At 39.6% G+C, this 23,324-nt stretch overlaps 1 protein-coding gene across 5 annotated transcripts in view; it reads left to right on the plus strand.

The window, feature by feature from the left end:
* Window positions 1-23,324, plus strand: part of TTC39B (tetratricopeptide repeat domain 39B) — a 154,961-nt gene that overhangs the window by 123,103 nt on the left and 8,534 nt on the right. For all 5 annotated transcript variants that reach the window (XM_061425255.1, XM_061425256.1, XM_061425254.1 and 2 more), the window contains 6 exons: window positions 1,212-1,373; window positions 2,806-2,897; window positions 5,837-5,963; window positions 9,175-9,283; window positions 18,209-18,326; window positions 20,943-21,059. In XM_061425255.1, coding sequence (XP_061281239.1) covers window positions 1,212-1,373; window positions 2,806-2,897; window positions 5,837-5,963; window positions 9,175-9,283; window positions 18,209-18,326; window positions 20,943-21,059 — 725 coding nt within the window. The remainder of the gene's footprint in view (window positions 1-1,211; window positions 1,374-2,805; window positions 2,898-5,836; window positions 5,964-9,174; window positions 9,284-18,208; window positions 18,327-20,942; window positions 21,060-23,324) is intronic.

A 23,324-nucleotide genomic window follows, 5' to 3' on the forward strand; every position in this document is an offset into this window, starting at 1 on the left:
TTGTACATCTCCGTGCAAAGGTATATTTATATAAGACAGAGTTGACAGGATTTCTAGGTCAAAGATATTTGCATTTTAATAAATTCAGACAGATTGCCCTCCTTACTTAAAGCTAGTCCATTTAAACTCCTATAAAGATGTGACTGTCGGAGAAGGCAATGGCACCCCACTCCAGTACTCTCGCCTGGAAAATCCCATGGACGGAGGAGCCTGGTAGGCTGCAGTCCATGGGGTCGCTAAGAGTCGGGCACGACTGAGCGACTTCACTTTGACTTTTCACTTTCATGCATTGGAGAAGGCAATGGCAACCCACTCCAGTGTTCTTGCCTGGAGAATCCCAGGGACAAGGGAGCCTGATGGCCTGCGGTCTATGGGGTCGCACAGAGTCGGACACGACTGAAGCAAGTTAGCAGCAGCAGCAGCAGCAAAGATGTGACTGTAGCCCACCAGCCTCCTCTGTCTGTGGGATTTCCCAGACAAGAGCACTGGAATGAGTTACCATTTCCTTCTCCAGGGGAATCTTCCCAACCCATGGGTTGAACCTGCATCTCCTGCTTGTCAGGCAGATTCTTTACCACTGAGCCACCTGGGAAGCCCAAAGATATGAGAATACTTGTTTCCAATGCTCTTTGCCAACTCTGGTCATTATTTATCTTTTATTTTTCCAGTATGATGGCTGAAAAATGATAATCTAACTTTTAATTTATATCTTCCAATAAAAAAGCCTTCATTAGTCACTCATATATCTTTTTCTCTGATTTCCTATTTATATCTTTAACGATTTTCCCACTGATTTGTCTTTTTTAGTAAAATTGTTGTATGATAAGTGTTAATTCTTTGTCGGTTATGTATATAGCAACATCTTCTCCCAGTCTGTCCATTGCCTTAAACTTGGTTTAAGGTATATCTTACCCTCTGGAAGTTCTAAATTTAAGTCTTTTCTTAAAGGACTTCTGTATTTTATGTCTTACTTAAGGAAGGAACTTTGCTACTCCCACATTATAAAGTTCCATGGCCCTCTCACAAAGTTAAATAAGGAGACAGAATTTAACTGCATTGTTGGCATGTAAGGAAAGGAGCGTGTCATATTGAGTGGTTTAATGAGTCATGATTTTGTTCTTTTTGTACAAAGTGTTTTATGTATTTTTCCATTAGGTTATTATCTCCTTGTCTAATATCTGGATGATCAGCTTTATGCAATTGACTTATAGGCACAAGAGATATTTCGAAAATGCATTTCAGTTCAAGAAGAATGGAAACAGTTTCACCATCTCTGTTACTGGGAGCTGATGTGGATTTTTGTATTTCAACAAAACTGGAGGGAGGCATATTACTATTCAGATCTGCTTTGCAAAGAGAGTAGATGGTCCAAGGTCAGTGTCATAAGTGTCATCTGTTTGCTAATAAGTGTATAGAATGATTTTCATTTAGGATTGTATGTTCAACAGTATGAGATCAACACTGTTTTCTCAACGTAGAGATCCATCAATGGAGGAAGTACACATTCAGTACCTGCTGTTTATAACTTCTGTCCTCAGCACTATATGCTTTAAAAGCCATCTAAGCAGCCCTTGTCAACAAAAAGGCTTTATTTCTGAAGATGAATTTCAGTTATATATAAAAATGATTAAATATCAAGTTTGGATAATTTTTTGTAGACTTTTTGATGTCCTGATAATAAAGCTTTTCATAATTATAAAAATTAATTCTTTATCCATTCATCTGTTGGTGGATACTTAGGTTGCTTTTGTATCTTAGCTTTTATAAATAATGTTGCTATGAGCATTGAGATGTATATATCTTTTTGTGGAATTGCTGGATCATGTGGTAGTTCTATTTTAATTTTCTGAAGAATCTTCATACTGTTTTCCATAATGGCTGTACCAATTTACATTGCCACCAACAATATACCACATTCCCTTTTCTCTACATCCTTGCCAACATTTATTATTTGTTTCCTTTCTGATGATAGCCATTCTAACAGGTGTGGCAAGATAGGCAAAGGAGATTGAGGTACACCGTAATAGACATAAATAAGATAACAAGGTTGCAAAAACAAGGAATATAGCCAATATTTTATAACAACTTTAAATGTAGTATAATCTATAAAAATATTGAATCGCTATATTGTGCACTTGAAACTCATATAGTATTGTAAATCAATTAAACTTCAATTTTTAAAAGTTCTAAAAACCTTCTGATCCATTTGTGAGAAACTAGGAGGAATGAGATATTGATCTCTTTTTCATTTTGTCCACTTCTTCATCCATGAACATTAAAGTTGTATAATAGGAGAATGGCTAAAATTTGGTGGAAAGTGTTGATCTTATTTGGAATAGGTAGCAAGAGGCTTCATTTCCCTTTTTTGTCTTTGATACCTCCGATACTGTATCTGGAAGATTTGTAGTTCATTCTTTTTTAAAAATTGTTATTTATTTGTTCTTGGCTGCACTGGGTCTTCATTGCTGCATGTGGGCTTTCTGTATTTGTGAGTGGGGCTAATCTAGTTGCCGTGTGTGGGCTTCTCATTGCGGTGGCTCCTCTCGCTGCGGAGCATGGGCTCTAGGGCGTGGGGGCTTCAGTAGTCGTGGCTGTTGGGCTCAATAGTTGTGGTGCTCAGCCTTGGTTGCCCCGTGGCATATGGGATCTTCCCGGACCAGGGATCAAACCCATGTCCCCTGCACTGGCAGGTGAATTCTTAACCACTAGACCACCAGGGAAGTCCTGTGGGTCATTCTTGATTTACAAGGTGGAAATATCATGTACCTAGGGTGCTCTCTAACTACTGCTTTTCTTTTTCTCTAGGCAACATATGTGTTCTTAAAAGCTGCAATTTTGAGTATGCTTCCAGAAGAGGATGTGGTAGCAACGAAAGAGGATGTGGTAACTTTATTCAGGTAAGCTCATGATGAGTTCCAGACCTATATACCCAGCTCCCATTTACCACCTTCACTTAGGTATGTCGAAACATTCGAAACGCCCTAATAAACCTATGTTCTTTACTCTCCCAATGATTGGAACTGCTAGTAGCAAGGCAAAAACCCATAATACTTGTATCACCAACACTGCTCTGTCCCTCTGTTCCCCATTGAGAGGAGAGGTATAGATAAAAGCATAGGGGGAGTAATAGTTGAGATGAGGTCTTAAGGAGCTGCAGAGGCAGGTGGAGAGTTGTGTTGATACAGTTTCAGACCAAAGGAACAGGATATGCGAGGACCCTGTTCTAGGAAGGAGCACTGCACATTAAAGGAACTAAAGCAAAGCTGATGTTGGCAGGACATAATGCTACATTTAGTATATAGGCCAAAATAAAACTAACATCCAGGACTACTCAAAATATGTCTCACAGAATACAGAATTAAAAAAAAAAAAAAAAGACAAAGTCTATGGCCATACCACCCTGAACATGTCTGATCTTGTCTAATCCCAGAAGCTAAGCAGAATCGGAGCTGGTTTGTACTTGGATGGGAGGCTGCCTGGGAATACTATGTGCTGTAGACTTAAAAAATAAGACAAGATGTCTTAGTGACACAGATCATTAGTATCCCATGCAGGAAATGATAAGGTTATAGAATGGAGGTAGAAACCAGACTGGGGTTGGCTAAAGAGTGAATGAGATACAAAGAAATGAACAGAGTTAAGCATAAATACATTAAGTGATAGAGAAAGTTGGAGGGAAATGTAATATCAAAGAATATATTAATGGGAGAGATCTGAGCATTCTCAAAAACCACCGGGAAGGACCCAGTTCAGAAAGACAGTTGTACATACAAGTGAGAAATGGGATAACTGACCTTTGTAAGGCTGTTGAAAAATCAGGAGGAGATAGACTCCAAAGCACTGATGGCAGGACTGGCTTTATTTAGAGGGAGGATCAGGTCCTCTGTTGTATCACGCAGGAAGAAGTCCAGAGCAGGCTCAGAGGCATGCCAGCTCGTGTGTGGAGGCAGGGCTGTCTGTTGAGAGCGAAGGAGAAAGGAGTGGGCTGGAGTCTGGGGAGGATGGAGAATGTTTGGAATCATTGTTGCAGAGAGTGGGACAGAGAGAAGCACAGGACAGGGAATGGCCGGCAGTGCGAGAGCTCATTGGAGGTTGGTGTTGAATGTACCGTGACACCAACCTGTCTTTGTTGCAGGAAGATGAGCGCAACAGCTAGGCATTGGCAAGGGAGTCTGGGAAATAAGCTAGAGCCTGCAGCAGTAAAGCTTGCCTGCAGGCAGGCTAAGCAGGTGTGGAGGGACGGGGAGAAAGAAGACTGCTGAGTTGGGAGAAAGTTGAAAGACAAAGAGGACCGAAAGTCTCATTAGAACAGCCAGCGTTATAGTGAGGAGGATGGTTGGTGTGCTTGAGTTTGTGCTCTGATGTAGAAAAGTTACAGATGATGAAATGACCTAAGATACAACTGTGGGTGGCTGTTGTAGAAAGGAGGACGTGACCTCTGGAGATGAGGTAGGTAGGGGAACAGAGAAGCCCCACTGCATTCTTTAAACATAATTGATGACAAACACTTTTAATGGAATACTATATTCTGTGGCCACTTTATGACAAGTAAGGGCTTGTCTGTACCCTCAGACTTGGCAGGACAGATTTGAAGGTATGACCAGGACAACTTTGTCATGCTTTTTAGAAACTGGACCATGTATATACTAACTGTAGAATCCACATTAGTGGGAACCATGGGCTGCCACCTGCTACTGGTAAAATGCATTTCCTTGTTTCACACACACGACAACAAATGGAATGGAATGTTCAGATATATTGGGATCTTTTACATCTCAGTTTCCTCCACTCCAAAATAAATTTTCTCTGCATCAAAATAATTTCTGTGAAACATGTAACTAATCTTATTTTCAGGCAAAATCTTGAAGTCTGCTATATGTGTGATAGCATCTAACTTGTTGAGATACTGAGAGGAGAATCCCCCCAAATGAATGTTCTCTTCATTACAGACTGTGATCCCTGACTCAGGAGGTTTCATGTCCTCTGCATGCCTCTGACCCTCTCCCTCAACCCCCACCTCGAATGTCCACTGCCTTTTCCACTGATATAATTAACATTCATGATGGGCATTCTGGTTTAAAACCATACCCGTTTGTACTCCTAAAAGTAATGTTATATGTCAATTATACTTCATTTAAAAAACCCCATATCTCAAGATTGTGCTGAGAAATAACATAACACAAGCTTGGCTTCATATGGAATGCTTTTTCTCTCATTGCATCTTCCTCTTTCTTTCAGTGGTGTAATTAGATATTTCCCTAAATTCCTTCTTGGTGACCCGTTTGGTGCATTTACAAGATTGTGTATGAGAAAGTGCCCTACAAATATGTAGCCTCTATTCTCATTTTTCTGTGCTTGTGAATTTTATAATTGGAATTTCTTAGAATTTTGAGAGGAAGATTGTAAGCATGCTATGTGTTCTTAGCTGATTATTTTCAAAATCACCTACGCTTGGGAAACATTTTCTCAAATTATGCATGAGTAGATGACTCTTTTTGAGCCACTTTTATCAGAGAAGCCATGGACTGTAGCTCACCAGATTCCTCTTGTCCGCAGAATTCTCCAGGCAAGAATACTGGTTGGGTAGCTATTCCCTTCTCCAGGAGATCTTCCTGACCCAGGGATCAAACCTAGGTCTCCCACATTGCAGGTAGATTCTTCACCATCTGAGCCACCAGGGAAGCCACTATTAGGTCTGAGGTGGTCTAAATTTGCATTTTGAACAGGGTTCCTGGTGGTGCTGATCCACTGCTCTGGGGAGCGCAGCATAACAGGGATAGGTATAAATACTGCATGTGTTCTGATGACCTTTCACTGGAACTGGGGCTCTTCACAGACAGGTGGATGGCTTGAAGCAGAGAATTGCTGGGAAATCGATCCCTACTGAGAAGTTTGCTGTGAGGAAGGCTCGACGTTACTCTCCCTCGTTGCCAGCACCCGTGAAGCTCATTTTGCCTGCCCTGGTATCTGCCTTTATTTACTTACTCTTTGCATCCTAGAAATACACTGTCTAGTTTCAGGGGTAGGGAGAACATCTAACTTTTGTTGTGAAGTTTGCTCAATTAAAAATCATTGTGTTGGATAAAGGCTATTTATAAAGTATATCATTCAAGTCTTAACCGTAACTCTAGGAGAGGAATTTTTCTTTGTAGCCTCATTTGACAAATAAGGAAATTCAGAGAGAGGTGAGTTGGCATATTTGAAGTTGAGTTGAATTATAATGCAAGCCACAGATATAACTACTTTTTCTAGCTGCTACCTTCAAAATCAAAAGGTAAAAAAATTAAAAAGTAGAAGGACACATGATAATCATTTTCAAAATATTGGTTTAACCCGGTTTATGCAAAATTTTTGGAGTAGGAAATGGCTACCCATTACAGTATTCTTGCCTGGAAACTTCCATGGACAGAGGAGCCTGGCGGGCTACAGTCTATGGGGTCGCCAAGAGTCAGAAACCACTGAACGACTGAGCACACGTGCACGCGTGCAAAATTTTGTCATTTGAGCGTGTAATCTCTAAAATTTATTAATGAGATGTCATTCTTTTATATTGTGCTCATCCACTGAAGTCTGGTGCGTGTTTTATGCTTAGAGCGTGCCTCAGTTTGAACCAGCCACATTGCTCCAGAGCCATACGTGGCTGGTGGCTTCTGTTGTAGCCTAATGCTGGAGCTCCCATTCTTGATCAGTGTGCCATTTAGGTTAGGCTTCATGAAAAGCATAATTTCAAGTTAAATGGTCTTAATGCAGATTTCTTTAAAAAGTACTGAATATATCAAATTACAGTAACTTTTGGGGTCTAGTTTATGTGAGTAGTCAAGTAACACAGGGAACCTGTTTAGTGCAAGCTGACATCTGCTGTCCTTTTTTGGAGGTTCCTGATTTTTTCTTTTGATTCCAGAGTATATTCAATTATTCCACTTTAACAGTTGCTTACTTTCCAGTTTTTATTACCACAAACAGGCTACAATGAATATTCTTCTATAGCTCTCTTTGTACATGGGCATATAATTCTCTGGGAGAGATGTTTAGAAGTAGAATTCCAAGTTGTAGGGCATATGCATTTAATACTTGGACTTTGCCAGATTGCTCTCCAGAAGGGCTGTACTGATTTAAATTCCTACCAACAGTGTTTTATTTTTTTAATGTGTGATTGAGCTTTTCATGTGCTTGTTCATTTTTACATCTTATTTCATGAATTGTTGTTCATGGGCTTTCTTCCCTAATTTTTTTATTAGGTTATTTATTATTTTATCATTGACTTATAAGTTACAAAGTGAGTGAAGGTCACTCAGCCATGTCTGACTCTTTGTGACCCCATGGACTATACAGCCCATGGAATTCTCCAGGCCATAATACTGGAGTAGGTAGCCGTTTCCTTCTCCAGGGGATCTTCCCAGTCCAGGGATCGAACCCAGGTCTCCTGCATTGCAGGCAGATTCTTTACCAACTGAGCCACCAGGGAAACCGCATTGACTTATAGGAGCTCTTTAAATATTCTGTGAGAAAGAACACTGCAGCTCCTCACAGGTGTCGTTGGGGGCTAGCCTGCACCGAGTACCTCAGCCCAGGTATTTCCTGTTTAAGAAAAACAATCTCAGAGAACACCACCCTGAGACCAGGTTGTGCCTGGTCTGTGCCTGTGATGCAATGAGATAAAAATGTGGCCACTCTGTAAATCATATCTGAGCACAGGTAAAAAGAAGAACACAATGCAAATCACAAAAATGACCAAACATCCTCCTTTTCCAGCTAATATGGGAGCCTGCTACTGTTTCACCCATGACACCTTTCAGCTCCATTCCTGCCTCATTCTTATCAAGTGATTAATGCTGGGAGATTTTTTTCTTTCCATGTCACAGAACTTCCCTGGGATTTTTCTAGAGCACCATAGTCCTTTCTCCATCCTAAAACTTAGATGCTTGTGTATACATATGATGTATATGTTGCTCTGATTGCTAAGGGCCTTAAGGAAGATTAACTCAGAGCACTTCTTTCTCCAGGGCTAAGTGTGTAGAATTGGCTTGAATTTGTGGTAACTAGGAATTTTACCAAAATCTTGTATTTCATAAAATGACCAGTTCACATACAAACTTTTTTTTTTTCTGATAAAATGTTCCATCAATAAAAACAAAATTTTTAAAAATCATCATCAGTTTAAATAAATATTCCAAAAGTTATTGAACTCTTACACGATTAGCAATAAGAAAATTTAGATGTAAAACAAAAGAGTGCTGTGATCTTAGTTTTCAGTCCCAAGAGGTGAAAATGACTTTGCTGTCACTCAACTCCAGTGTATTTTCCTCATTTCTACTGCTTCCCTGTAAGAGGCTGTTCAAACAATCTTAACATATTTTACCATTTATTTATTTCCAAGGAGATTCTAATTATCCTGCTTACTTCGTACCTTTCAAAATATGAACTGAACTACCAGGAAGATTAGAAAAATATTTTCAAGCAAGAGCACATTTGCTTTTGGTCCAGAAAAAAAAAAGAAAAGTTCTCATCTGTTAGCCTATTAAATGTAATTTGCAATGATAAATCATTAGTTTACATTTTTAGGGGCTGTCATTCTGCCATATGGCCTTTAAATGAATGTATTTTCTGCATATTGGATTGCATTACTGGACTGTCACATGTTTTTAATGGTATAAAAGAACCTGAGCCAGGTAAAATATTTCCTGTGTTCATTTGCTGTGATGTCCTTGGAAACATTTTATATAAACAATTGGCAGATATAGAAAAAATGTTTCCCTTTACTTAAGAGCAACAACAAAAATTTATGTTTGAATTGTTCATATTATCATTTAAAAATATTATATTTATTTCTATCTGTAATCTGTTATCTTCCAAAAGGAATGGATACCAGTAGGTGCTTAGTAAATACTTGTCAAATAAATGAGCAAATTATTTTTTCAGTGAAGACACAATATACTATATATACTGAACTATTTTGTAGTATAAAAGCCAAAAAGCATTAAAAACATTAAATAAAGTGAAAAAATCGGAGATTAAATCACTAAACTCCAAATGAAGAAAGCTAAGAAAAATGATCTCTAAATGTCTTGAGATCACTAGCAACTGAGGCAAAACACTCACACGTGGCTTTGTTGTTGTAAAGAACACCAAATGACCTCACGTAATTGTGAATGGTTTCTCATTTTTCCTCATTAGGAAATGATGTATGTTTGGAATGGTTTCCCACTAGTGAGCAAGAGAAAAGACCTTTCTGAAAATCTGTTGGTAACCGTTGAAAAGGCCGAGGCAGCTCTACAAAGTGAGAGTAAGTATGAAAAGCGAGAGCCTGGAAATCTTTACGGCTGCCCCCTCCCGTCCTTTCCCCGTGCACATCTGCTCATGTTGATCTGTGTGCGTGATGAGAACAAAAGAGCTTGAGCCGCAGGTGTCTGGCTGATTGCAGTCAGGATGGAGGGAAGATACCTGACACAACACGGGTGAGCCTTGGGCACGGATGGTCCCGTGGGCACGTGAGGCTCCGTGAAAGAAGCCAGAGGCAAAAGACAGCAGAGTGTGTGATTCCGTTTATATAAAATATCGAGGATAAATCAGTCCATAAAGACGGAAAGCAGATTAGTGGCTGCCAAGGGGTGGAGAACTGGGGGTGTGTGATATGCGGAGGATTAAATTATTGTCTGTGACTCCAGGGATGAGCACCTCATTTAGATCATTTTTTACTTTGGCCACAGCATGGGGCTGAAATGTTTAATGAGATTTCTCTTTACAAGTACCTTTAAAAAATTAAACATTACATTTGAAAAATGTAGGTGAAAAAAGTCACCCATGTTTTTCCTACTATGCACAATTAATTTAGAGTTTCTGTTTATGCCCACTTAGATTTATTTTTATAGTTATGATCATAGTGTATCTGGACATACTCTAGCCTATATCTTTTCATTTATTATATCATAACCTTTTCTCTCATTGAGATAAAACTGACGTATAACACTATATTAGTTTCGGATGTACAATGTAATGATTTGATATTTGTACACATTGCAAGATCACCATAATAAGTCTAGTAAATGTCTTTCACCATACATCATTACAAAAATTTTTTTCTTTTGTTGAGAACTTTGAAAATCTACTCTCTTAGCAACTTTCAAATATGCAATATAGTATTAGCTGTAGTCACCATTTGTACTTGACATCTTCATGACTTAGTTGTTTTATAGCTGACTTCAGTCCAGTTCGGTCTCTTAGTCATGTCCAGCTCTTTGTGACTCCATGGACTGCAGCATGCCAGGCTTCCCTGTCCATCACTAACTCCCAGATTTTGCTCAAACTCATGTCCATTGAGTTGGTGATGCCATCCAACCATCTCATCCTCTGTCGTCCCCTTCCCCTCCTGCCTTCAATCTTTCCCAGCATCAGGGTCTTTTCCAGTGAGTCAGTTCTTCGCATCAGGTGGCCAAAGTACTGGAGTTTCAGCTTTGGCAAAAGTCCTTCCAATGAATATTCAGGACTGATTTCTTTTAGGATTGACTAGTTTGATCTCCTTGCAGTCCAGGGGACTCTCAAGAGTCTTCTCCAACACCACAGTTCAAAAGCATCAATTCTTCGGTGCTCGGGTTTCTTTACAGTCCAACTTTCACATCCATACATGACTACTGGAAAAACCATAGCATTGACTAGATGGACCTTTATTGGCAGAGTAATGTCTCTCCTTTTAAATACGCTGTCTAGGTTGGTCATAGCTCTTCTTCCAAGGAGCAAGCGTCTTTTAATTTCATGGCTGCAGTCACCATCTGCAGTGATTTTGGAGCCCAAGAAATAGTCTTTCACTGTTTCCGTTGTTTCCCCATCTATTTGCCATGAAGTGATGGGACTGGATGCCATTATCATAGTTTTTTGAATGTTGAGTTTTAAGCCAGCTTTTTCACTCTTCTCTTTCATTTTCATCAAGAGGCTCTTTAGTTCTTCTTCGCTTTCTGCCATAAGGGTGGTGTCATCTGCATATCAGGTTATTGATATTTCTCCCAGTAATCTTGATTCCAGCTTGCGCTTCATCCAGCCCAGCATTTTGCATCATATACTCTGTATATAAGTTAAATAAGCGGGGTGATGATATACAGCCTTGATGTACTCCTTTCTCGATTTGGAACCAGTCTGTTGTCCCATGTCCAGTTCTATCTGTTGCTTCTTGCTGCTGCTGCTGCTGCTAAGTCGCTTCAGTTGTGTCCGACCCCATAGATGGCAGCCCACCAGGCTCTGCCATCCTTGGGATTCTCCAGGCAAGAACACTGGAGTAGGTTGCCATTTCCTTCTCCAATGCATGAAAGTGAAAAGTGAAAGTGAAGTTGCTCAGTTGTGTCCGACTCTTCGTGACTCCATGGACTGCAGCCTACCAGGCTCCTCCATCCATGGGATTTTCCAGGCAAGAGTACTGGAGTGGGTTCCCATTGCCTTCTCCTTTGCTTCTTGACCTGCATACAGATTTCTCAAGAGGCAGGTAAGGTGGTCTGGTATTCCCATTTTTTAAGAATTTTCCACAGTTTGTTGTGATCCACACAGTCAAAGGCTTTGGCGTAGTCAATAAAGCAGAAGTAGATGTTTTTCTGGAACTCTCTTGCTTTTTGATGATCCAGCGGATGTTGGCATTTGATCTCTGGTTCCTTTGCCTTTTCTAAATCCAGCTTTAACATCTGGAAGTTCATGGTTCATGTACGATTGAAGCCTGGCTTGGAAGATTTTAAGCATTGCTTTGCTAGCGTGTGAGATGAGTGCAGCTATGCAGTAATTTGAACATTCTTTGGCCTTGCCTTTCTTTGGGATTGGAATGTAAACTGACCTTTTCCAGTCCTGTGGCCACTGCTGAGTCTCCCAAATTTGCTGGCATATTGAGTGCAGCACTTCCACAGCCTCATCTTTTATGATTTGAAATAGCTCAACTGGGATTCTATCACCTCCACTAGCTTTGTTTGTCGTGATGCTTCCTAAGGCCACTTGACTTCGCATTTCAGGATGCGAAGTCTGGCTCTAGCTGAGTGATCACACCATCATGGTTATCTAGGTCATGAAGGTTTTTTTTGTACAGTTCTTCTGTGTATTCTTGCCAGCTCTTCTTAATATCTTCAGCTTTTGTTAGGTCCATACCATTCTGTCCTTCATCAAGCCCATCTTTGCATGAAATGTTCCCTTGGTATCTCTAATTTTCTTGAAGAGATCTTTAGTCTTTCCCATTCTATTGTTACATTGATCACTGAAGAAGCCTTTCTTAGCTCTCCTTGCTATTCTTTGGAACGCTGCATTCAGATGGGTATATCTTTCCTTTTCACCTTTGCCTTATATCTGGGAGTTTGTACATTTTGACCTCTTCACATATTCCTCCTACTCCTCAAGCTCTTGCCCCTGACAACCTGTCTATTCCCTATATCTATGAGCTTTTATTTCTTTAGGTTTCACATAGAAGTGAGAACATAGGGTGTTCATCTGACTTTTGTTCACTTAGCATTAGTACCTTCAAGGTCCGTCATGTTGTTGCAGATGGAACACTTTGATTCTTTTTCATGGCTGAATGTTCCATTTTACACACACACACAGACACATATTTCACATTTCCTTTATCCATTCATCCATTGATGGATACTTAGATCTTTTCCATGCTTGTCTGTTGTAAATAATGCAATGAACATGAGCATGCATATATCTTTTTGAGATAGTATTTTTTTTTCAGATAAATATGCAGAGGTGGGGTTACTGGATCATATGGTAGTTGATCATAAATGTTTTAATTCTTTCTAGGTAACCCTTGTAATAATTTCAAGAGCTTCCTGGCATTCCATGGAGATAATATATCATAATTTAACCAACTCTTTCAGTATTGTTGGGCATTTAGGCTGCTTTCCATATTTGAAATTATTCTAATTTTAGATTCCCATCAATAGTTCATTCAGTTCAGTTGCTCAGTCGTGTCGAACTCTTTGCGACCCCATGGACTGCAGCATGCCAGGCCTCCCTGTCCATCACTAACTTCCAAAGTTTACCCAAACTCATGTCCATTGAGTTGGTGATGCCATCCAACCATCTCATCCTCTGTCGTCCCCTTCTCCTCCTGCCCTCAATCCTTCCCAGCATCAGGGTCTTTTCAAATGAGTGAGGTCTTTGCATCAGGTGGCCAAAATATTGGAGTTTCAGCCTCAACATCAGTCCTTCCAATGAACACCCAGGACTGATCTCCTTTAGGATTGACTGGTTGGATCTCCTTGCAGTCCAAGGGACTCTCAAGAGTCTTCTCCATCATCACAGTTCAAAAGCATCAGTTCTTCGGCACTCAGCTTTCTTTATAGTCCAACTCTCACATTGATATATGACTACTGGAAAAACCTCCTTGACTAGATGGACCTTTGTTGGCAATGTAATGTCTCTGCTTTTAAACATGCTGTCTAGGTTGGTCATAACTTTTCTTCCAAGGAGTAAGCGTCTATTAATTAACCCAGTTAGTTAATTAAGCATCTATTAATTAACTATTAATATAGAGTTAATATGTTATAGATATAGATTTAAAAATTTTAGATCTATTATAGATTTTATAATTTTATATCTAAGTTATAATTTAGATATAAAAATTTTATATAGTTTTTTATCTTTATTATAGATAAAGTGAACCTCTTTACATTTTTATATTATCTCCTACATTTTTAATTGCAGGAAAATGCACATAATATAAAATTTGCCATATTAACCATTTTTAAACTGTATGGTCCAGTAGTGCTAAGTATATTCACTCAGTTGTGCAGCCAGTTTTGAGAACTTTTTCATACCCCTTAAACAGTAACTCCCCATTTCCTGCTCTTCACAGTGGTTGGCAGTCACTGTTTTACTCTTTATTACTGTGGATTTGACTCTCTAGAGACTCTATATAGGTGGGATCGTGCAGTCTTTTTCTTCTTGTGCTGCCTATTTCCCTTATCCTAATATCCTCCAGGTATGTCCATGTTGCAGCATGTGTCAGAATTTCCTTCATTTTTAAGGCTGCATAATAATCTGTTGGATCTTTATACCAAATTTTGTTTATCTATTCATCCATCAATGTATATTTGGGTTGCTTCCACTTTTGACTGGGAACAATAATTCTATGAACATGTATATGCAAATATTTCATTCAGATGCTGCTTTCAGTTCTTTTAGATACATGCCTCAAGGTGGATTTGCTAGATCATGTAACATTTCTATTTTTAATTTTTTAAGGAACTGACATACTGTTTTCATCACCAACTAGTTCATTTTCCATCTGAGGCCCATCCAGCTCAGAGTCTTTCCAATGAGTCAACTCTTCACATGAGGTGGCCAAAGTACAGGAGTTTCAGCTTTAGCATCATTCCTTCCAAAGAAATCCCAGGGCTGATCTCCTTCAGAATGGACTGGTTGGATCTCCTTGCAGTCCAAGGGACTCTCAGAGTCTTCTCCAACACCACACTTCAAAAGCAGCAATTCTTCGGCGCTCAGCCTTCTTTGCAGTCCAACTCTCACATCCGTAAATGACCACGGGAAAAACCATAGCCTTGACTAGACGGACCTTTGTTGGCAAAGTAATGTCTCTGCTTTTGAATATGCTATCTAGGTTGGTCATAACTTTCCTTCCAAGGAATAAGCGTCTTTTAATTTCATGGCTGCAGTCACCATCTGTAGTGATTTTGGAGCCCTGAAAAATAAAGTCTGACACTGTTTCCACTGTTTCCCCATCTATTTCCCAAGAAGTGATGGGACCAGATGCCATGATCTTCGTTTTCTGAATGTTGAGCTTTAAGCCAACACTTCTGCCATCAGGGTGGTGTTATCTGCATATCTGAGGTTATTGATATTTCTCCCAGCAATCTTGATTCCAGCTTGTGTTTCTTCCAGTCAGCGTTTCTCATGATGTACTCTGCATATAAGTTAAATAAACAGGGTGACAACATACAGCCTTGATGAACTCCTTTTCCTATTTGGAACCAGTCTGTTGTTCCATGTCCAGTTCTAACTCAATAAAGCAGAAATAGATGTTTTCTGGAATCCATGATCCAGCAGATGTTGGCAATTTGATCTCTGGTTCCTCTGCCTTTTCTAAAACCAGATTGCACATCAGGAAGTTCACAGTTCACATATTGCTGAAGCCTGGCTTGGAGAACCTTGAGCATTACTTTACTAGCATGTGAGATGAGTGCAATTGTGCGGTAGTTTGAGCATTCTTTGGCATTGCCTTTCTTTGGGATTGAATGAAACTGACCTTTTCCAGTCCTGAGGCCACTGCTGAGTTTTCCAGATTTGCTGGCATATTGAGTGCAGCACTTTCACAGCATCATCTTTCAGGATTTGGAGTAGCTCAACTGGAATCCCATCACCTCCACTAGCTTTGTTCGTAGTGATGCTTTCTAAGGCCCACTTGACTTCACATTCCAGGATGTCTGGCTCTAGGTCAGTGGTCACACCATCGTGATTATCTGGATTGTGAAGATCTTTTTTGTACAGTTCTTCTGTGTATTCTTGCCATTTCTTCTTAATATCTTCTGCTTCTGTTAGGTCCATACCATTTCTGTCCTTTATCGAGTCCATCTTTGCATGAAATGTTCCTTTGGTATCTCTGATTTTCTTGAAGAGATCTCTAGTCTTTCCCATTCTGTTGTTTTCCTCTATTTTTTTGCATTGATCACTGAAGAGGGCTTTCTTATCTCTTCTTGCTATTCTTTGGAACTCTGCATTCAGATGTTTATATCTTTCCTTTGGGTCTTTTCATAGCTATTTGTAAGGCCTATTTGTGCATTTCTTTTCCATGGTGTACAATGTCACGAACCTCATTCCATAGTTCATCAGGCACTCTGTCTATCAGATCTAGGCCCTTAAATCTATTTCTCACTTCCACTGTATAATCATAAGGGATTTGATTTAGGTCATACCTGAATGGTCTAGTGGTTTTCCCTATCAATTTCAGTCTGAATTTGGCAATAAGGAGTTCCTGAGAGAATATAATCAATCTGATTTTGGTGTTGACCATGACCAGTAGCTTCATTCCGTATTCCTCCTATAATGAAAAGGACATCTTTTTTGGGTGTAAGTTCTAAAAAGTCTTGTAGGTCTTCATAGAACTGTTCAACTTCAGCTTCTTCAGCGTTACTGGTTGGGGCATAGACTTGGATTACTGTGATGTTGAATGGTTTGCCTTGGAAATGAACAGAGATCATTCTGTCATTTTTGAGATTGCATCCAAGTACTGCAATTGACCATGCTGGCCACTCCATTTCTTCTGAGGGATTCTGCCCGCAGTAGTAGATATAATGGTCATCTGAGCTAAATTCATCCATTCCAGTCCATTTCAGTTTGCTGATTCCTAGAATGTTGGCAATATGCTCTTTACAGCATTGGACCTTGCTTCTATCACCAGTCACATCCACAGCTGGGTATTGTTTTTGCTTTGGCTCCATCCCTTCATTCTTTCTGGAGTTATTTCTCCACTGATAGTATCCTATCATTTTTGCCTTTTCATACTGTTCTGGGGTTCTCAAGGCAAGAATACTGAAGTGGTAATTTTCTTTTCTTTTTTTAAATCTGTTTGGAAACTCAATGTAAAGCCACGTCATTTTAAAATTTAACTGAGATAAAGCTCCATAAAAATTTTCTTCAAAAAATGGGTTTCAGAAAATTGCAGTTCAGTAAAATTTTTAAGGCTTTTGAACAAATTTACTAATATTTATTTTTGTGGAACTAATCTGGCCATTTTTCATTAAATGCCACATATTTGCAAATTAGATGGAATAAATTCTAATGTTTGAATGTCCGTCCTTTGTAGTATAGACTAATACACACCACCACTGAGTGAGACCTTTGTATATGGTTTCCCCTTATTTTCCACTTGGAATTGATTCCAAGCTTCACTGTCGATACCACAGTCTTTGGATGCTCAAGTTCCATACTCTGCCCTCTGTATCCACAGATTCCTCATTCGCGGATTCAATCAGCCATAGATCCTAAACATAGCCCCAATCTGGTTTGTTGATTAGAAGCATAAATAGATTGTTTTTTGAGTGGGGGGATGGTCTTTAGTAGGGAAGGTAATGTGGTATTGATATTTGTGATTTTCATAGTGAATAACTTGTCGGATCTTGGAAGTGAGGGATCATTATCAGCTATCTTCGGCACCTAGAAATAAAGCAACCTTCTTTGACTTGGTTGAGTAGCATCCTTAACCTCCCATAGACAAGCTGTTTACTGATTAAAACACCAGCATGCGTTAATGGTGATTTCTGATATTTGTACTGAAAGCAAGAGTATTTCAGTATGAAGGACTCTCAAAGCCTCATCATTTTGGTTTTTTGTCCCTTCCCACCTGTGTTGTCACAGCCTGAAATGTATAAATAATCAGTCTGTCTTGGAATGATTTCTTATTTCTACTTAACTTGCAAAAAAGAAAAACCCAAATTCATAAGTGGTATAGATGTGAAATGGCCACCTTTGTCAGATAGATGTCACGCACGATATGGTTGCTTCTGTTAATATGTATTAGCCTTGGGCTATAGAAGGTAGAGTCACTTTCAAAAGGAAAAATGTCCTGAAAGAAGATCCTCTGTGTTAGCTTCATGCAGTTAGAAGTTTGTGGGGATTTGAGGTGCTTTACCTGTATTTCAGAACCATTTTGTCTAATTTTATGACATAATTTCATCCCCCAAAGCACCTAACCTGGGAGAACTGGTAAGCTGTAAACATAATGATCTGGGGAGGGTGTTCTCCTTCCTGCATTTTTAATGGGGAGAAGGCCATCTGCTTCTCCACATGGAAGCGTTACCCTCTTTCACACGAAGCCAGCCCGATTAGGGGCCGGAGCCACAGGAAGAGGCTGCCTGCTTGCTCCTCACTGCTTTACCTTTCACTAAATTAATAAAGCTCTTACTTTATTTACAGTTCAAACTTACTATTATTTTACCTAAGGTCACTTAACTCAGAGGCGAGCACCTAAAAAAACTTTTTGAGTGGTGAGAGTGATAAAGTGAAAAAAGGCTAGAGTAAACCCCTTAATCAAATGGTGTGTTGTAGTATTAACCTTGATATTCTTTTCATTTGAAGTATTTTCATTGAATTTAGTGAGGCATAAAAATGCTAAACATATATATTTTTAAATTTTTAAATGATCCCTCTGAAACCTAATAGCTGTTAGTGCTGCCTCTTAAGTAGGCTATTTTTTGTTTTTGTGAGTAAACTGTATGTGTTTTGCTTCAAGACTCCAGCGACTACTCTGTCGATGATGACTGTCTAGTGAAACTGCTCAAAGGATGCTGCCTGAAGAACCTACAGCGGCCCTTGCAAGCAGAACTGTGCTTCAATCATATTATCCAAAGGTAAAAGCAGACGATGAAACCAGCTTGAGTGCAAATCGCGGTTTCTGGGGAATCGCTGTGAGAAAGTGATGCTTTTGTCTCTGCTGCTAACCTTTTTTCACTTGGTGTTGTCAGAAAGAGAATCCAGTAATGTTTTCTTTATTCTCTGAGAAAGAAATGATAACCTAAGTGAACATGGCTTTATGCTTTTCCACATGGTGTTTCAAGGTGACTCACGAAAGCTAAATTTACAGCCAAGCTGACAGGTGTCTGTCTAAATTTTGGCAGTAACGTACTGAACATCTGATACTTTTTTTGATTTGTGCATTTGTCTGTCATTCATTTATTCTACCAATATTTGAGTACCCACTATGTGCCAGAAACTGTGATCCTGAATCCTAGGGTTTCAGAGTTGAATAAACAGACTAACCATCATTGTAATGATAATTTGGCAGGAAAGAACAACTGTGATAAATGCTATAACAGCTTCTCTTTTGGCAAGGGGCATTTTTCTAGGATGAATGATTATTATCCCCTCAGTAGCACTGATGATGATGTCCTGCTCCTTTGCTAATTAGAGAGTTGATCAAGGTTCTGTTGCCTGGCCCTCTTCTCTGCATCTGGATTCACAGATGCAGTTGTCTACAGGGGCCAGACAAGTAACCTTTCTGAGTGATGGTGGGAATGTGGATTAGAAGGCACTGCAGATCAGGGATATTGTGTGGTCTCTCTAAAGAGTACCGCCACTCCTGAACTCAAATTGATTATTTTTCTTGACAGTGTGGGCCCACTAGTAATAATGCCTACAATTTATCATTGAAAGCCTGGAATCTGAATTTTATGTAACATCTTCTGATTTTTAAAGCTTGGCTCAATTTTTTGGAAACCATTCTGTATACCAAATAAGTCACAGCCACAGACTTCTGCTTGACGTCTTCTGTTTGATATCATGTGCTTTCCCATCTATAACTACTGATCCTCCTCTTCTGACCATATTTTCTGAGAATGTAGGAGGACTGCTGTCCTTATAAGAAGAGGAAAGACTCAGTGTCTATTTCTCAAATTAATAACATGCTGTCTTTAGTAAATTTGTTAGAGAAGTATCCATTGAGCTCCCTCTTATTGACATTTTTATTAGGATCAAAAGGATGACTTATTTGGGCTATTTGTTGTGTCTTTTGAATCTCATAGTGGATAGTTTGCTGGTGTGTTTTATAGTTTTGGATTGTGAACTCAACTTCAATGAGTTTTGTCTTGAGACTCCAGTGAGGCTAGGACTGAGGAAGAGTCTCTTTCTAAGCACTGTGCTTTTATTTCTGCCAGATGCCCCAAAGGCTTTTCTCAGCCTGGATGACTTTCATGTTAATTTTGTTGCTTAGAGGTTCTTGGATCATTTGGGCCACATAAATTTGAATTGCATGTTCAGGTGAGGACAGGCCCATTGATTATTAATTTCTTAAGGGATTTGCTTTTTTCTTCCTACCTAGAGAATAGGCCAGTCTTCCCAGATGGCGCTAGGGGTTAAGAACCCACCTGCCAATGCCGAAGACATAAGAGACGTGGGTTTGATCCCTGGGTCAGAAAGATCCCCTGGGGAAGGGCACGGCAAGCCATTCCAGTATTCTTGCCTGGAGAATCCCATGAGTGGAGGAGCCTGATGGTCTATAGTCCATAGGGTTGCAGAGTCAGACACGACTGAAGCAACTGAGCACAGAGTGTAGGCCACAGAGCCAACTGCCCTTGGCTTCCTCCTGTGCCACGAGTGGGTTCTCTACCCTTTCACGAGTGCGTCGTCTACCCTTTCTCTGATGGAGCTGGGCCCCAGCTTTACATAGTGGTCTCAGCCCCTGCTCTACATATTATGTGGACCCAAGGTCTCACCTCCTGTGTGGACAGAGAGACACAAAGCCTTGGCTGAGACAGACCCAGGAGTACTTTGGCATCTTCAACACAATTAGAGTTCTGGTTTTGTTTTTGGTTTGAGAGTCTTCCTTATGTTCTTGTGAGCTGAGCTCTCCTTTTAAAGGGGTGTTGCTCTTATTTGTTTCAGCGCTTCTAGATATTGGGAAGTCAGATAATTTCCATAATACTGCTGTAAACGGAAGTGTCGGCCCCTTCTTTCTTGACATTTTGAAGCATTATAAGACAAACAGTGTAAAGAGAGTTAAACCTTGGTGAAAAACAAGTGGAGTCATTTTCTAAATGGAGTCACTTCTGAACATGTTCATGATCTTGTCCTTTCTAGGATAATGTCTATGTGAAAAGGCAGGAAACAATGTGCAGTGCTGGATTTAGACTAAGGGATAAAATGAGAGTGACAGAGGAAATCCCTGGTGCTCCAGTGGTTAGGACTTTGTGCTTCCACTGCAGGGGCATGAGTTAAATTTTCCCTGATTGGGGAACTAAGATCCTGTATGCCATAGAGTGAGACCAAAAAAAAAAGGAATATATTAAAAGCATACTGTTTATTGCCATGGTTTATTATATTCTTTAACTGTATAATGACAGCTTTTCTCTAGTAATAGACTTAGTGCTATACCTATTTTCATAAGAATGGGGAAAAATATATATGTTGAAAAAAGAATGATATGTTCTTTCTTCTGTGGAGATTTAATTACTTTTCATTCACTCTTTTAGTGAAAAGCTACTGAAGTATGACCACTACCTAGTGCCATTTACTCTATTTGAATTGGCATTTTTGTATAAAAACCAAGGAGAAATTGACAAGGCCATAAAGGTCCTAGAAACTGCAAGGTAAGTGGTAACGGCAGCTTTCCTTGACTGCTATGGAGTCGGGAATATCAATACTATTTTTACAACAGCAATAACTTGATACACTTAAAAATGAACGTATTAATGAAAAATTATTCATTATATTACCTTTGCTAATTTATGCTTAATTTCTACTTGTGGCTTTTGTTAGAATTGTGCAATTTTCAAGCTTCTTAATGCCTGACCCTATGACTGTTTACAAATGTTGTGATTTGGGGGTACCTACAGGACAGATTTCTAACCTATTCTCTTCTGTATCAGGGGTCAGAAAACTTTTTCTGTAAAGGGCCAGTTAACACTTTTGGCTTTGTAGTAGAGGGTCTCCATTGTAAGTACTCAGTAGTATTGAAAGTGGCCATAGAAGACAATATGTAAATAAATGAGTGTGCCAGAGTTGGCCATAATTTTGGTTATAGTTTGCTGACCTTTGGTATATTCCACCATCTCTCTCATTTCATTAAAAAGCCTCTCATTTGAAGAAGCCCTTTGAATCTTCCTGACTCTTTCTTCTTTCTGGCTATTGTGGCAATTTCATAGCACTTTATCAATCCTGGTGGACAGTGGTGCTCAGATTTCCTGTGATCGTGGTTCATTTACTGGGGACACAAATCCTGCGGTCTGCTTGCTTTGAACACTACCTGCCGTGGAGAAAGAATGCGTGATAGCTCTAGGTCATAACTAGCTTAATAACTCATTGGTTTGTTCATTTCCTTAAATTTAGCAAGTATTCACTGAGTACCTATTATGTGCCAGACACTAGAGAAGGTTCTAGACAAACAACTGTGCATCAACAGGCAATGTTTCTGCTTTCTAAATTGTGGAGTATTGGTAAATACACAGATAAGAAAAATAGCAATGATTTATGCTTCATTGAGATTTATGATATGATACAAGGTACCTGGGTATTACTTTAGACTGTTAATTCTGAAAGGTTTCCTTGAGGAGGTGCTATGTAGCTGAGATTAGCATAATTAAAGCCAGTCCTGAGAAGATCTGTCACCAGAAGACTGGATGAGGAGCATTCCTGGCTGGGGATAGGAGGGGGAGGGTATCAAGATACTAGGTTGATAACGATGCTTTACTGAAATGGGGAATACTTAGAGAAGCAGGGTTGAAGAGAGGAAAAAAAAAACATGTTTCTGTTTGGACTCTGTTATTTTGAGGTGCCTATAGGTATTCATATGGAGATGGTGAATTTACAGTCATTTATATGAGCATGTAGTTCAGTGTAAAGGTCAAGGCCAGTTGTAGATATTTGAATGTCACCAGGACAGAGACAGTGATATTTAAAACTGTGGTGGGGTCATTTGGGGATACAGCTAGAGGAGATCCAGCACAGAGCCTTGAGCTATGCAGTTATTTTAGAGATTAAATAGTAAGATTAAGAAGTGGCCATGAGTTAGGATGACATCCTGGAGAGCCAAGTGAACAAAATGTTTCAAAAGAAGAGTGGGAGGCTGTGAAGATGGTTGCCAAGAGGTCAAGCAAGGTGAGACCAGAGAAGTGGCTGCTGAATTTGGCAGCATGAAGATCATCAGCAACTTGGACAAGTAAAGTGAGAAAGTGGAGTCAGCCATTCCACTTTTTTATTTTATTAACCTAGAGATATGAGAAAGTCACTTTTAAAGTTAGTTTCTTGAGAGTGAGTATGACTGCCATTTCAGCTAACGTTCATGTATCTTCAAATCTAGCCATTAGAAAATTTGGGACTAAAAGTACTGTTTCTAAGTATTTATCATGTGGACATATTTAGTGTTATCAAACGGTAAAGAATCCGCCTGCAATGCGGGAGTCTGGGGTTTGATACCTGGGTTCAGAAGATCTCCTGGAGAAGGAAATGGCTACCCACTCCAGTATTCTGGCCTAGAGAATTCCATGGACAGAGGAGCCTGGCAGGCTACAGTCCATGGGGTTGCAGAGAGTTGGACAAGACTGAGCAGCTTTCACTTTCAAGTAATACATAAGGCAAATATATAGCAATGAAAATAAAAGACCAGTAATTCACTGAGAAAGAGAAAGACCAGCAGTGATCAAAAAGTCAACACTAACTCAAGACAGTGCTAGTGATGTCAACATAGACAAACTTCCCAATAATTTCAAGACTGTTGATTATCTGCAGTTCTCCTTGTACAGTAGGAGCTTTGCAAAGCTGCCCAGGTTAATTAGGGAAGTACTCAATTACATCCTTTGAAATTCTAGTAAGATGTTGGTTTAGCTTATGAATAATAACCCTTAGCAAGGTTACCA

The sequence above is a fragment of the Bos javanicus genome, chromosome 8 (genome assembly GCF_032452875.1).
Source record: "Bos javanicus breed banteng chromosome 8, ARS-OSU_banteng_1.0, whole genome shotgun sequence".
Classification (NCBI taxonomy): Eukaryota; Metazoa; Chordata; class Mammalia; order Artiodactyla; family Bovidae; genus Bos; species Bos javanicus.